Source organism: Pundamilia nyererei, unplaced genomic scaffold (genome assembly GCF_000239375.1).
Source record: "Pundamilia nyererei isolate P.nyererei 1_Seehausen unplaced genomic scaffold, PunNye1.0 scaffold00117, whole genome shotgun sequence".
In the NCBI taxonomy this organism is placed as follows: Eukaryota; Metazoa; Chordata; class Actinopteri; order Cichliformes; family Cichlidae; genus Pundamilia; species Pundamilia nyererei.
The window spans coordinates 1783824-1800561 of record NW_005187518.1 but is presented as its reverse complement, the minus strand read 5'-3'; the positions used below and the strand labels follow the sequence as shown (position 1 = coordinate 1800561).

Below are 16738 nucleotides of genomic sequence, written 5' to 3'. Positions count from 1 at the left end.
AGCAATGAAAACCAATCTGCTGAAAATGGCTCGCACAGCCTGTGTAGATGGATTTCAAATGGAATTATTCAGTAAGTGATGGCTCCACCATTACACATAAACAAAAATCTGAATTGTCCAAAAATAAAAAAAATAAATACAAGACCCTCTAATTTTTATCATTTGCATTAAATTCTGTCAAAGGGCTTGTTCAGACAGGGGTGATTATTGGAATGACTCGTCAAATGAGTCGAGCCATGACACAAATAAAAATACACCCTGATGAATCGAACCGGTCCTACACGGATATAGAACCGGTTGTAGTAGTATGCTGCGTTTGGCTCAACCCTCCAGTGACTGCCGTGAAAGTAACCACTGATGACGACAGCGCGTAAATCAGCAGCTGGAAACGAGAGGCACTCTGGCTGCGCCGTTTGAACGGTGGACACAGGTGCCTCCCGACACAACCTCACCAGCTCCACATCCAAGAGACTGGAAAGCGTCTGCACACGTTCTCAGTTGGATGGTGGTTTTTTTTTTTTAAAGAAAAAAGAAAAAAAGCATGAGCCGAATGCTGTACTGTTCTCGCGTCGTTCCAGCCTGGTGAACTTTACAAGCTAATGAGTCAAATTTGAACACTTAAAAGTGCCAAAAGAGGCAGAACAATGAATTCACTGGAGATGTCTACGACGTATCAGAGCTCCCCAGCGCCTAACCAAAGCTACCTTCCAACTGCCACCTACGACACGCCAGACCCCTCCGGGATGGAGAGGCAAATCCGCCTGCTGCTTTTCGGTTTGTGCGTAACCATCGCCGCTGTAACGTTAGTTGGAGGTGTGTATTCGCTGCTGTCTGTCCTCCGGATGAGGAAAAAAACCTCCCTGTGTGTCATTGTGGCTTCCATGTCGGTGGACGACCTGCTCAGTTTGGTCCCACTCGCTTTATTCATGCTCCTTCAGTGGGAAGCAAATGGAGGTGAAGGGTCGGGCAGCCTGTGCACTTTATCTGGACTTCTGTACGTGTTCCAAGGTGTTTCGAGCAATATGAAGGCTTGCCTTATAGCAGCCTACACTTTTTATGTCACCAAGAGATTCGGAGTGCTTCAGTCTGTGCGCCGGCCACTGAGAGTAATGTGGGCTATTGCCGGTGTGTGGGCGGTCAGCCTGGCCGTCAGTGTCCTACCTTTATGCGGATGGGGAAGCTTTACGCCGGCCTCTCTCGGGTGTTTCCCAGAGAGTGACAGTTTTTACATTTTGCTGCTCTTCTCTTTATATTTTCTGTGTTTTTGCGGCTTGTTATTTTTCTTTATCCCCCTCACTTACCAGCTGCTGTGCTCCAGGGAGCCCCAAAGGACTTTATTGTACCCCAGCTATCTAGAAATGGCAAGAGGACTGAGCGGGACCACTCCTCTCTGTGATCTGCAGTCCTTTTCCCGGGACAGCCTGGATAAAAGTTTCGGGGCGTACAACGAACTGAGTCCAAGTCCGTGCGGGACAGAGATCAGGGAGAAAGAGGACAGCAGTTTGTCCCCAGTGTCTGCCAGTGATCAAAGGACAGCTACTGTCGGGGATTCGCCTGTGGTGTTTGCACAAAAGCGCTTCTCCATGATCCTGGCGGTTGTCAGAGTTGTTTTATGGATGCCAATGATGGTAAGAAGCCTCATAAAAGCAAATGTCCCAGTAAATGGTGCCAAAAACAACACCATAATAACTTTTTAGCAAATGGCCTGCCAACCCATTGCTCTACTTGGCTTGGAGCCTTTTAGTTGTATTACCTTGAAATGAAATCATTTATTATTGATTTAGTTGGAATGCTATTCAGCGCTCTATCTGTAGAAAATCTATGAAACTCCAACCGAAATCTAACACGAAACCGCCTCATAATTATAGAACAACCTCTGGACAACAAAATAAAACCTCAATATCTTACTTTAAAGTAAAATCACTTTAACCCAAGGTCTCTGTTTGGCTTTATATAGCTACACAGATTGTTTTGGTGATTTATTGCCGTAATCGGTGAGGTGAGCAGACCACTGGAAATTATCGTAAAGAGTTATATTGTATGTTTCTGGCCAAGGGTGACGTCAGCAGCCACCATCCGAGCAAATCCACGAAAGTGCTTAACAGCCAATTAGAGACTACCAGGGTCTCTGTGTGGCACGCGGCTGAACTGTATCCCCTAATCAGATCACTGTTCTTGGTGGCGCATATGCTGTAAGCTGTAAGGGTTAATAATGTGGAGGGGAAATAAAGTGGAGTCGTTTAATAGAAGTGTTTTCTTCTCTTTTTACTTTCTCTGTCACTAAAAATGAATGAAATTCCTTATCTTGTTAAAGACTCCATCAGAAATCCTTCACAGTGAGGAGGACACATTGTGAATGATGTCAGAGATTGTGGAATTTAATAATATTAATAAATTATTTCAATTTAACTGCATGGTTTGCTGCCTGTCTTGTAAAACCTTGATATTTTTTAAAATAAGTTTTTTTTAATGCATTTTTTGTATTTCACAAAATAATCTCCCTAAAAGGCTTTGAGAACAATTGTTTGCAAGTTTTATGTAAAGCCTTTAGGGCACTATTCACTGGGTTTGCTTTGTGAAATACATCCATGCTTTGCAACACCAAGTTCCTCTGTTACAAGAGTTGTTCTTGTTCAAAAAAAAAAGAAAAAAGAAAGCAAAAGAATAAAGTGTAGGTGATAAATGCTGTGCAGCAGTGATGGACAAAGAGAATTGGCATTCCAAACTTGCAACCCTCTTAAATGAATAAAAACAAATGATGATTAATACGAAAATGTCAAGATATCACCGGTCAGAAATACAGTAATTTCTGTTTTGTTTCTGTGGATTAGAATATTTTCATTGGTGTTGGTTTTGTTTTATTGTAGCTGTATTATTTGTAGCCATCTTTAAAATTGAGAATACTCAGGTGCAATGCTAAAGTGCCGCTGGCCCACTGGAATACGGAACATAGGAAAATTAAAATCAAGAAAGCCCAGTATGTGTGAAAGGTCTATGCAATTTATTTTCATTCATGTGTCTCCCTCCCACAACTTCCTCATGCATATTAAGTCAGAGACTCCTCAATGACTTAATTTCTCTCCTTTTTTCCCCCCTCACAGACTTTGGTACTAGTGCGCCACGCAATCAGTGCACGCAGCTCCTCCCTGGAGACTTTGAGCTTCTTTCTCACTCTGCTGGCGCCTGCGGTCACTCCGTTATTCATGCTTTCTGAGCGCTGGATCCACATGCCATGTGGCTGCTTCATTAACTGCAAACGGGAACCAACACCAGAACCCTCAGGTAGATGATGGCACAGCACAAATTAATTAACTGTGCACAACCAAATGTCTTTTTGCACAGTAAAAGCCAAAACAACTGTTCCCGTGTGGTACAGGGGGAAACAGTGATGATTTTGCAGGGTGAAGAAAATAAAATTTTCTCACTTTTCTTTCTCACAGTGATGAAAAGAAGATTTAAGTTCAACCTTTCCTTCCAACAAGGCTACGGAGTGTATAAGTTGTCACATGCCACCATGTCACATAACAGTCCTCCCATTGAGAAGCCTGCTTATCACAGCCTTTTTAACTGTGACTTCCCTAATGCCCGTCATGATGCGCTTCAAAGTGGTGCGCTCTCTAGGCTGGGGCCCAATTTTGATTTCAGCACCACGTGCCCAGTGGACAGCTCCTCTCATGCAGATCTTCTATTGGAAGCAGTGGCTGGTGGCGGGGAGGCACTGGCTGATTGTGCTCCACTTCCCCATGAGAACCATGGGAATGATGAGAAATTCTGCTGTGTCCCTTCATTGGCTTCTCATCACCGGGAACAGGATCATAGTCTCACTGACACGTCATCAGTGTTTGAGGGGCCTGAGAGGAGGCTTTCACATGAGGAGTGTCGGAAAATCGAGCTGACAGACTGGGAGTGGTGCAGGAGTAAATCCGAGAGAACGCCCAGACAGGTACACCAGCATTCAGTGTAACCAGTTTATTTGTTGGCTCTTGAACCATTAAATGAATCATTTGTGTCTGTCACTTTGTGGTTTATGGCTGGCATTAGGCAGTTTTTCCACACACTGCAACTCTATTGCTTTCATAAATTAATCAAAGAAACCTAGGCTTTACCATGCAACGTGCAGTAACATAGTGTAGTGGTGATCATTTAAGAGTAATTAGTGTTTCGCGACCGTAAAACAGACACGTTTTATAATCTCCCTTTGTGCATTTACATTTTGTTTGAAAGGAAATTAAAATTTTTTATTGTGGTCCACTTGTATAGAGACACAGGATGATAGACGATGGAATAGGGTGCAATATTTACACAGACAGTTTTTAAGGAAGTGTTTGATGAGAAAGGCTTACATACTGTTGGTTTGGATTTTTTTTTCCACATCTAAAAATATGCCTCTTTATAATCAGGCTGACAGCCTTGGAACTGTGCGTGAGATTTAGATAAAATGCTTAAAATCCTCTCTTCTCTTCTCTCCTCTCCTCTCCTCACATATTCTTATCTGTTCTGAGCTTTTATCACTTATAGAGCAATTGATCAAGTTACCGCACACCATTTTAGTAGCCAATGCCAGCCTGTCTTTCAAAACCAAATATACATAGCTCCTTCATATGTGTTTATGAATAAGTTGTGCAGGTTAAATATTTGAGTGAAAGTTGAATTTAAAAAACAAACAAACAAAAAAACAAACTTATTTCCAATTCATTCTGTAGTTCAAGTTTAATCAAACACACACATTGATTCAGTATATACTGTACAGTGGTGTTTCTATACCGGGACTCAAAGTTATCATTTATTCAGGTACTCAATATTTTACTCTATCCACTAGCAAAGTCAAAGACCACTAAAGCTTGAGACAGTTTGCTAGAGACCACTATCCACTAATCCATTTTAATCCATTTCTTTCTTTGTTGTTGACATCCTGTGTTCTTATAATACCAGAAGCTTAATTCTCTTTGTGTTTCGCTAGAGCCAACTGAATTGTTAAACAAGGACAAAGCAGTAAAGGCCTAATGATTAATGTATCCTGGCATTGGAGATAAACGACACAGATGAGAGAGCAGCCTCTCTTGTGAAACAGAGCAGCCACAGGCATTAACGTTGAAACCAAACTGTGACTATTAGAACAATAACACTATTAGATTTGATATAGGCTCATTCAGTAGACTGTGGATGTAAACAGACATGGAAACATACAGGCATGTACACACATGAACGCACGCTGTAGCTGTCTCTCCTTCTTTTTCTTTCTCTGCTCTACTTATAAGTTTGAAATGTTTCACTCTGAAAATCACCAGAGGGTGGAAAATCCATGGAGCATGCATCTACAGCTTGGTTTTGGCACTCACTTTGCATCATGTATAAGTCTAAGATGCTCACTGCTGGCGTGTGTGTTTGTGTGTGTATGTGTGTGTGCGTTTCCCTGCCCTACTTCTCAGTATACTAGTCTATATATATGTCTCTCTAGGCCTTAATCATTGATTGGGGTCTTTAAATGTGGAATCACGATTACAGTGCAGTTTACAAACAAACATAAAAACACTGCCAAACAACAAAGAAAAATGAAGCCTTTTTTTCTGTATCCACCAACCATTATGTTCCTCAAACACATTTACAAAAGATATAAAGAAACACACACACAACGTGTTATTACTGTATAAATACAGAAAGCCAAACAACAGATGAAAGACAAGCCAAAATACTTTGTGATTTATAGTTCTTCCAAGCTGTGTTTTGTTCCGTGTTAGCAGACTAGATGTCATTACCCATCGTCTTTTCTCCTTACTGTCAGCCCATCTGGCCTTCGGGAGCCAGGGAAAGAGGTGGAATTAGAGCTTAAACACATCTTTACCCTCTCTGTGACATATCTGTTAGCAAGCACAGAGTCAGGGTCCACTTACAAGCCCTTTTCCCCTAGAGGAAATGGAGAACTAATGTGCATTAAGGTATGGAGGACTGAAACCAATTTACTCTAAAGAAAAAGATTGTCCAATGCAATGAAATATAGAGACTTAAAAAAATACTGACTTTGAATAAGTATGAAGTTGATACATTTTAAATAATAGATTACTGTACGTGTGTATGCTGACACTTCAATTAATGACACTTCAATTAATTAAAGGTGTGAAATAAGCAAATGAGTCATGCTGACAACCTGATGCTTTGCTGTCCTAATGTGTTTATCCTTATTTAGTGTATTTGAATACCAAGATTTTAATACCAACTAACCTTAAACACAAAGAACTACACAAGCGTATTAATTACTATTAATTAGTAATTGAGAATAACTTAATTACTGTTTACTTACTTGTTATTTAACTGTTCAGTTCATTACATCACACAAAATATCTTATTTAAACAATATATAACCTATTAACAGCAAGCCTTGGTATTCATCTAAAAAGGGAATGAAATATAGTGACACATCAAAAAATATCTCAGTATTAGTTAACTTCAGTACAGTATTTGTGCTCTTCAGTTGTCACCTGCTGTAAATTAAAAAGGGAAAAAAACAAACTGGATCTAACTTGTTACAGTAAAAGTTATTTACTGTTCCTTAGAAACAAATATTAGCTTTATGCCAATTTTTGGATCACAACATGTGCCTGGACATGTTAGCATCCATGTGCAGTGCTTAACAAATTTATTAGCTTTATTAGCCTAAAAAACAAGAAAACAGAAGCATCTTTCAGAAGCTTGTTTTTATACAAAACAATAACTGACTTCATTGGACGTAATTCATGTTCATTCAATTCATTTTTAAGAAAGTTAGGAATTAAGCAAGTACAACATTCCACCCCTAATATTTTTTTCTGTTTAGGAGTGCAAGTAAGTAACTTTAGTTTTTCATACTAAATAAAGTAATATTAATGTGTTTTACTATAATTTTCTCCCTTGGTGCATTTAAATAATATCTATATTTTGATTCAGTTTTATGCGCACTCACTACGCAAGTGATTGCACCATAACTCTGCTAGCAAATTTTAAAAAAAGTTATCATCACTGCAAAGGTCAGCACCACATTTAATGGTGATCCAGTAGTTTTGTTGCCATTTCCTTAATCACTGGGGTCAACATCAATTTGGCATAAAAAATCAGAACAGACTTACTGTCAGCAAATAAGGAAACAGTTCAAAGGATGTTAGAATACACTGACTGGGCGCTATACAAGTACAGGCCTTATTAGTATTCATTTTAAAATATCATCACATCTGCATTGGCAGAATTTGAAATTAACTCCCTTAGTCCCTTAGCCCCCCTTTCCATTGCACCCTACACCCACTAGAAAAGCATGGTAATATGCACGGAAATATCTGACAACATTCACACGCAGGTGTAAGCCTGCATGTGAATGTAGTCCCACCACTTCTTATTTTTTATGCAGACTTTTTTTTAACCTTATATAACTCATTCGATCTGCAAATAGCTTCAGCTGAACAAAGTCCTCTAGCACAAGTTAGATTTTCGTTGGACAGACCAAAAGAGGTGCAAAATGGTTATTGTGGGGGTTTTTTTTAAAGGCATTTTAAAAATAAAAGAAAAAATTAACTTGGAAAAGGAAAAGCCAGGTGATCCTTTGGGTTGTTGTTAAAATAGTATTTTATATGTAAGATGAAGAAAGGCATGTGAAAATATCCAGAAAGAAATCCATCCGTGTGCTTCCCACATGATGTGTTCTGAACATTATTTGATCTACGTGACAATGTGTTTTCAGCTCAGCTTTGCAGTCTTTGTCTCTCCCTCTATGTCTCTCTCCATTCACAATGAGGCAAACATAATGACAGGGAACCAGGCAGATTTGGGGGAGATTGCCAAGAGACTGGCATCTGCTTTGTTTCTGTTGTGCATCATAGTCACAATAAGATTATTATATTTAACTAAATAATTTAGAAGCTTAATTAGACCTGCCACAGGTCTCTCTACTTCTGTGCCACATGATGCTTCTATTTCCCTCTGCCATTAGTATGCACAGTCTCAAACATGTTTTCACAGAGGCTCACTTTGATCTACTCTCTGGCATCATAATCTCTACAAAAGCAGTGTAAATGTGTGACTGAAAAACATGAAATATGATTGAAAATATGAAAATTAAACTAAAAATGTAGACTCATAATTAAAAGCAAGCTGATAAGCCGTTGGAGAAAATCTGCCTGATACTGTGCACTGAAACTTTGCTATTCGAATCTAATAACGGCCAAAAAATATGTCAGTCATTATTTGTGTTTGTGTGTTTTTTCACTGAAAGGTCTGTTGGCCTCTACATGCATGAAGTCTTGACATCTCATTTTAACAGCCGAGTGCTGTTGTTAGGGCTCTACATGCAAGCCTCATTAATTCTTGGATAGAAATGACTGGTCAGCACATTCATCTTACTGCACTTGACATCAGGCACATAATGTAACTTCAATTACTTTAAACAACAGGAATGAGATGGAAAATGAGTTGTAGTCACAGTGAAGTATTAGTTGCTTTGGATTTATTGTCAAGAATGAGCGGCCAAGGCGGAATTTAATAGCAGTTTGCTTTTCAAATAAAGACGATGTGCTAAATTCTGACTGAATTTTTGTTCTTTTCTGTGTTTTTCCTGTGCAGCGATCATCAGGTGGTCTATCAATTCCCCTGTGTGCCTTTCAGGGAACTGTATCTTTACAAGCACCTACAGGGAAGACGCTGTCTCTCTCCACCTACGAGGTCAGCAGTGATGGTCGAAAGATCTCCCCGAACAATGCCAAAAAGGTAATGTCATCTCAGCACTCTCTTTGCTTAAACTCACGTTGGAAGACAGAATTTATTTCCTCCGTAGTATGGCATTGTGGGAAATGCTCTTTGCATTCGTACTGAGAATAAATACAAATATGAATCGCTTGCTTACTCCTTTGTTATGCTGTGATCATCGATTACTATAATTTACTAAAATGTGTTTGTTTGTGTTTAAATTAAAAGAAAGGGGTAAATTATGATTTAGTTCGCTTTAAAAATGTTGTTAGGTACATTTTTAAGCTTTGAAATCATTTTCCAGTCTGTAAGTAAATCTAGTCTGAAATTAAGCCAAGAGCTGCCTGGCTCTGGCATCATATTTAAGATTTATGCAAGGTAAATATTGTTTGTGAGATCAATTTTACTCTCTTATATAGCCATCAAGAGCGGCATAGTTTTAGCCATTTCTCTCACCATCAAAAACATTCTAGATTATTTATCCTGTCATGTGCTCCTGATTGCAACACAACTCACTTCTAGAATTAGCCCTATAAGACCTTGAATCAGTGAAATGTGGAAAAGGAAATTCCTAGTTATCAATAAATATAAAATATGTCCATATGCGCTATGTAACAAATAAAAAGAAACCATTTATTTTCATAAAATGACTAGCTTAAAAAAGTAGATTTAAAATTTCTTCAGGGAGTTCCACTGGGAAAAGATTAATGGAATAGAGTTTTAGAAATCAATTATAACATTGTGAGATATTTTTGTACGACATCAAGTACACTGTGGTCCAAAACAAAACATGAAATCTCTCTTCCCCTCAGGTGGAAGTTTATCGTTCGAAGTCAGTTGGCCATGAGCCCAGTGCAGACGAAACAGCATCCAGAGGCCAGGGTGGAGATGTGAACGCCAGCTGTGTAGGAATGGGGATGGAGATTGGAATGGAGATGGGAATTGGAGCTGGGGTTGGGGACACTAATGTCAAGATCCATCTTGAAGTTTTGGAAATTTGTGACAATGAAGAGGCAATGGACAGCGTCTCTATCATATCTAACATCAGTCAGTCCTCCACCCATGCCCGCTCGCCATCACTTCGTTACTCCCGAAGGGAGAACCGCTTTGTCTCCTGTGACCTGGGTGAGACTGCTTCTTACTCCCTGCTCATCCCCAGCAGTGGCACCACAGAAGCAGAGACCATAAATATCACTATACCTGACACTGTGGAGGCTCATCGGCAGAACAGCCGACGCCAGACACAGGAGAGCTCGGGGTATCATGAGGAGATACAGCTGCTCAATGAGGCCTATAGAAAGCAAGCTGGGGAGAGGGAAGAGTGACATACATACAGAATAATAATAGGGTGGCTCTCTGGTGGAGGTTGAAAAAGCACCTCAGACAGTAAAGGCTGTGAGACAAATTTCCTAATCATTCCACATTTACTTCTTTCTGATCACCGCTCTAACAGAGTTGACAGGTGACCCAAATAGAGGCTTAGCTGAAGACTGTAATAGTCTGTTTGCCTACTCTTGTACTTCCTCTTTAGCTAATATCAGGAGAGCACATTTACTGCCTATATGTAGAGTACACAGAGATATATTACACTGTAAAATGATATATATTGTAAATCGAGTGGAATACAGACCTATGTCAAATAGACAGTAGAAGAGAATCAGTATTTTAGTAGTGTATCTGTATTCTTGCTTTCACCATATGCCAGTTTGTTATCACAGAAGAAGCAGGTAGAAGAAAAAATCACAGATGTAAAGGAGGAAAAAAGGACCAAGGTGTGATCACGTGTCTGACATGAAACAGCTCCAGTAGACTACGTCACTGGTGACTCAGCTGTGAGGCGAGGGGTCACCTGACCCATGTGTCTGACTCATCTGAGCATGTGTTGTGCATTTTAGTATCTGTGCCCATAGAGATGAGGGTATATGTTTGAGAGCATTGATCTGTGATGTCAGTTAACAAAAATCTTCACATGCTTACCGTGAAAAAAAAATTGTGTTTATTCTGCATATATTTCTTCAAATTGTGTTTCATTTTCACCCAGCTGCAATGTCTAAAATGTCTATCTGCTATCTAATTTGGGGCTGGGAGGGTAGGGTGGATCCACCATCACTGTTTAGGATGTAAAACAAGAAGAAGTGAAGCAAACATTTTTTTTTTGTTACTTCTTCAGAACAGTTTTCTGCCTTGCACATGTTTAGTGCAATTTAAATGAGTGACTGTGCATATTTCACCACAGCAGGCAGCATATGAATGTACATTCCGAAACCACTTCGGGGGATCATCTGTCTGACCGCTCGGTTTGCTTCCCATCCAATCGGTGAGCCACAGGGACCTCTTACTTTCTATCTAATACTGTACATGCATATATTCAGGACTGGAGTAAAATTTTCATAGATGGGACTGTGTAAATCAGTATTGTTTGACAGGGATTAAGAATGTCTTTCTGAATCATATAAATCTTCATTCTCTCAGATGACATCATTATTTATATGCACATATACATGTACTTGTGTGTAGAAAAAACAGTGAAACTGGTATTGAAGACTAATTTTAAAGTATATATGTATTTATGTTTGTTTTATGGTGATGTCTTCTATATGTTAACTGTTTGGTTTTTTGAACTTCAACACAGCCTTGGCACAGCAAGGACTTCTTTTGCAAGCTTTTGAATTGTTCTTTAGGGAGTCCCAGTCATCAGCCTCAATGTCTCCCATCCTCCTGAAGACCGTTTTCATTAAAGATTCATACAAGAAAATTGCCTCCAACAGTACTGCGATGCATTCCTAGTTCAAGCGCTCCTAGGCAAAATGAGAGTAAATACTGTGCAGGCATGTGAATTGTGATGAATGCAACACTGTATTTAATATCAACCATGTCAACTGTTAATGGTGCCAAAGGTTTTTAGCTGAGCAGTGTGCCATCTTTCCAGCTTAACAGCGTGGATGTGATTCCATTATGTGCTTGTTCTCATTGTTAAACTACAGCTCAGCTTCTGGTCCAGAATTTTCATAAATTCAGCAAGTAATTGTTATTTGTCTTGTTATTAAGAATTCTGAGTTGCACATCAGCTGCACCAGTATTTGCATGTTTATTCATTCATGTCAACCATCTGGAGCTATTTGGTAACACACCGTTTGGATTCAAATGGAATTATTTACCACAAATTAAAAGGCAAGTAAAGTGCAATAGTTAGCTACTTTGGAGAGTGACCTATATAATATGTAACATCATTGGTTGCTGTGGCCCTAGGGTTTGGAATGTGACTAATCCACAACAGCTGTATGATGTCTTTATTCTGCTCAGTGTTCAAGATGGCAGAAAAACAGCATCAAAAACATATTTCTTTTATAAGCTATTTCATAGGGAAAATTCTGAAATTGCTTAATTATATATTATCCGTGTACAGCTAACAGTTATTTTGAAACCAAATGACAAGAAAGTAGGAGAAATTTTAAAAGAGGCTGCATGAGGCTGCAAAAGCATAACGTAAAAAAACAAAACAAAACTGCAATATCAGAAACCTTGACCAGAAGCTATTCCTGATGTTTTCATCAGTTCTCTCTGATTCAAGGACTTTCACCTCCCACTCACAACCTCACTGTTTATGCTGAAACAATAAGGTGCAGGTAAGCCTGCATCAAAATGCAGCATCAGTGGCACTGTGTGAGACCTCTAGTACAATATGTGCACCTTTAAAGAGCACAGCACGATTTCTGAAAATGTAAAAATCCAGAAGGAGATAAAAACCACTATATTAAAACCTGAGGCTTTTTATTGGAGGTTTTTGAAATTCTTCTGGTCAGGGATTGCTTGTATGGATTACAGCTAGCCCCTAGGGTAACAAACATGGTGTATATATGAGCTGTACACCTGCAACAGTGCTGAAAGGTTCAGGGAATGGAGGCTTGGAGCATATGAAACAGTGCTTTCTTCTTTCATGTCATTTGCTTTCCACAATCCCTCTACTACTCAAAAGGCTTTACTCCCAGTATGTTTTTTAATACCTTCCCCAAGTTTAGCAGTATTTTTTCCTGTATCATTTTCTCTCTGACATCCTTTCATTTTGAATCCCCCATCTGTTCTCTTTAGAGTACCCAGCTGAGATACTGATAGTACTCACAGAGTTCAAAATAATGACAAAGATAAAAGAATTGGCAGCTGAAGCAAAAACATGAGTCACTCCCAACTTAAAGTTTACCCGATCACTGTGGAATTGTTTTCTTTTTTAATGTCCAAAGACACAACTGAATATATTTCTGTCAAAGCTGAACAGGGAGCCTTTGTACAAGCAGGTCCAGTTAGTACTTGATGAAAATGAGATTCTCAAATACAAACTGAAAATAAGATTTTACACAAATTAGTCTTTCACACCAAACTGCTAATAAATCGTTTCATCGTCACAAATCACTATTCTCTGATCTGGGAAACTGTCTTTTTTCAAATGCATCTCCTTAATAACAAAATAGCTGATTGTGGAAGTACTGTGTAAGTATTCATTTCACTGATTATAAAAGGAAATCGTGTCTTTGATGGTTCTGATGATCACAGTGGGCGTGAAAAGAAAAATTTAATTTAAAAGTGGCAAAGCATGATATTTCCTGACAGGAACAGAAAGATTAAGGGTGGGATCTACCCTGTCACCTCCCATGAACATCCTGCACAAATCTTTCACACCACTCTTTCTACTCTCTCATCTGTGAAATGTGCTTCATGGCACAGATAGGGTGTCTATTGCTTTTAATTTGCAGGGCAAAGACACAGAGTAGAGAGAGGTAAACAATAAGGAAAAAGCACAGATTTTCCCCATATGACATTGCTGCTAATTTGAAATAAGAGAATGCAGAGTATAATCCAATTAGATTTGGAGCATTCAGAAACAGAATCAGTGAACGGTGACGTATGGAAATGTGAAAACAGTGTTTGTAACCGCTACAAAAGTCAGATAAAGCCAAAGCAATCAGTGACTGAGGAGAAATGGTTACTTAATAAGAATGTATCACTACTACTACTAAACTGTAGTAGTAGTGTACTGTTTTAGTTTTCATTTTAAATCTGACAAAAAATTATATTAAAAAACAGTGCTGAGGTGTAGCAGAGAGACCCTTTAAGGTGACAGTCAGCAGTCACGGTGAATCTTTTTCATTTGGCGACAACCTTTAAGGTCCAGATAGCAGGTCATTCCCTAATGTTCCTTAAACTGCAGTGTACCAGTGTGAACCTGGTACAGCAATTACTTTGACAAGACAGACTGTTTTTATCTGTGCACAGAGACCCCAGAAGATATTTAGCAATCTAAATAGTCAACAAAAGGTTATTTCAGGGCCGGAACCCTCCTATTAAACTGGTGTTTAATGCATAAACAGATTTCGCAAGACTCTAAACAAATATTTTCTACTTTGGATAATAGATAAAAGTAAGAGGGCATGAGCATCCTCTGTCAAATGACAGAAAAGTACATGGACAAGTTCAGACTATCGAACTTTGCAACTTGCTCATCGTTAATGAGAAGGCTAATGTGCCAGGGCACTGAGTGAATTAAATTTATTTGCACTTGAACTAATTAAATAAACATCAAAATGGAAAGATGACATGTAAAGAAAACTCATGAAAACTTATGGAAGCATAATTTGTTTCCAGAAAGGCCACTCAGATCATCGGGGGGATCAATCTTCTATCTTATACAGATGGATATATTATAAAGGATTCTTCAGATTTACCTCTGTATAAGAGCATGTGCAGAGAAGCCAAAAGCAAAGACTCTCTTTATAGATAATGGATATTAAATACCACAGAAGTGAAAGTAAAAATTTATTAGAAACTCTTCCTGAATTCTAAATCATGGAGGTGGGAATCTGAGAGTCTACAGTAATATATGTGAACTTGTATTAGTAGTGATGAATTCAGTCTAACTTCATTTCAGAGAAATTTTGGAAGTAAAAAACTTGGCATTCTGCACTTGCCCAATACATCTTCAAGTGTACATCTTCAAAAAAAGAAGCAGTTTTTTTTTAATGTATTTTAATTTGTCACATGACCCCAGAGGTTATGCTGAAAACACACTTTTAGTGTGTTTTTAAAATGTATTATGTCATTTTAAAATCTGGAAAAGAATAAAATACTTTTATGCTGTTTAAATGTTATTCAGTGAATAATTAACATAAATATTTTATGGATTCCCTGAGTGACATCCCGTTCATAATCTCTGGGGTTTAATAGCACACCCTTTGCAGCTATAACAGCTTTAACTCTTTTCAAAAGGCTTTCAACAAAGTGTGTTTGGGAGTTTTTGACTATTCTTTCAGAAGCGCATTTATGAGGTCAGACGCTGATGTTGGATGAGAACAACGTATTGTATGTAAAAACGCATAGGGTTTAATAAATGCATTAAAATGGCACAATAACCTATCGTAAAAACAAGAAAAAATGTCAAAAAAATGTTTACAGCTAAAAATTATATTATTATTTATTAGGTACATAGCAAACTGAACTCATATTTTTATGCCCAAATTTGAGCTTCAGGAATTAATCAAGCATAACACTTAACTACAAAAGGTTGTTTTTTTCACCTCTTCAGGAATGCAAGCAAATAGCTGTAACTTGGCATCTTAATCAAAAAATAATATTAGCAATACATATAGATTTTGAGTGACAATTTGATTAACTATTATAAAAGCACAAGTATAATTACCAATACTATTAATTTTGGGCAGCTCTGATATAACTCTTACATTCGGTGATGGTCTAATAAACTTGTTAAGCACTGCTAGAAATTATACAAGTAACAGGACTGAATGCTTTAGTAATACAATAATTCAGAGGCAAATAGTTATGTTTAAAGGTTAGTGGTAAAGTGTCAGTGCCCTGATCTACACAGTAAATCAAAACAGATTGCATAAAAAATAAACTGGAAATTTGAACTGAAATACACATTTGTATGCTAATTACTATGATAACTTCGTTTGAAGAAGTCAGCTAGATTTAGAAAGCAGCGTTTAAAACGGTAATATGGAGAGCAACCAATCCTAGAGCGCCACGTCAATATCTAGTTGCTGAAAATGTTGACGGCATTATTATGCGACATGCCAGATGGAAAACAGCAAGTATCTCGGATGTGACACTTTTTCAAGGGGATGTTGTTGTTTAATAAGTGAGTTAGAGGGGCGCAATTTAGGTTTGGGGTGTAGTTATCGAGAACCCAACTGTCAGTGGCTACGTGAGTGTCACCGCATATTTTTGAAGTGAAATATTTAGTTCGTAAATCCACTGAATATTGCTGGTTAGCAAGTAGCTGTAAGCCGTTAATTGAACGCAGGTTAACGGACGTTACCGTTGCCTGCCTCTAACCGCAACATGAGCTATGGATATGGCGGTGGAGGAGGAAGAAGAGGTAGAAGAGGAGGTCGCGGGCACAGAGATGACAGCAGAGAAAGATGGGAAAGGGGAGGTGGAGGAGGCTCGAGAGGAAACATGTCCGAATTTGACCCGGATCGGGGAGGAGGTGGGCAAAGAGACCGTCCTCCTCCACACCTGAAGGGCCGTGAGATTGGACTGTGGTACGCAAGATATGGAGCCGTTAGGAGGAAGCAAGCTGACCGGAGATCGGTATGGACTGTGCTTGAAGTCATGCTCATTGTAAACATGGAAGGTCTGTCTGTATAACTGCAGTCACCCTGTTAGCAGGGGCGGATCTAGAGAAATTTTCTTAGGGTGGCATGAGGGTGGCAAAGAAATCAAATGGGGTGGCAAAATCAAAGCCCCCCCCCCAAAACACATGCAGGTGGTTACATATGGTTAAAATGACTTAAATGCAGTAAGTATATACATTTTTCATATAAATATTTTCTATAACTTAATTATTCTCTGTAGTCCACATAATTAAACACTTTAGTTACATAAAACATGTGAGTTTTGATTGTATGTACTGTATAGCCTGTATAATAAATAAATAAATATGTAGCCCAATAAGTATAAAATCCAGAAAGCTACACAACATGGGGCGGTTCATTTACAAACACAAGTCTAACTTAAGTTT

At 38.6% G+C, this 16738-nt stretch overlaps 2 protein-coding genes across 2 annotated transcripts in view; both read left to right on the top strand.

Annotated features, from left to right (window-relative positions):
- Positions 1-346: 346 nt before the first annotated feature.
- LOC102198819 (probable G-protein coupled receptor 149) lies at positions 347-11956 on the top strand. Its single transcript, XM_005742184.2, has 5 exons — positions 347-1628; positions 3102-3282; positions 3441-3943; positions 8584-8727; positions 9519-11956. The coding sequence occupies exons 1-5, from the start codon at positions 645-647 to the stop codon at positions 10029-10031; spliced, it is 2325 nt and encodes a 774-aa protein (XP_005742241.1). The 5' UTR covers positions 347-644; the 3' UTR covers positions 10032-11956.
- Positions 11957-15714: 3758 nt separating this feature from the next.
- Positions 15715-16738, top strand: part of dhx36 (DEAH (Asp-Glu-Ala-His) box polypeptide 36) — a 28061-nt gene continuing 27037 nt past the window's right edge. Inside the window, exon 1 of the mRNA XM_013913144.1 lies at positions 15715-16308. Within this exon, the coding sequence (XP_013768598.1) occupies positions 16057-16308 (252 nt within the window). The 5' untranslated portion in view covers positions 15715-16056. The remainder of the gene's footprint in view (positions 16309-16738) is intronic.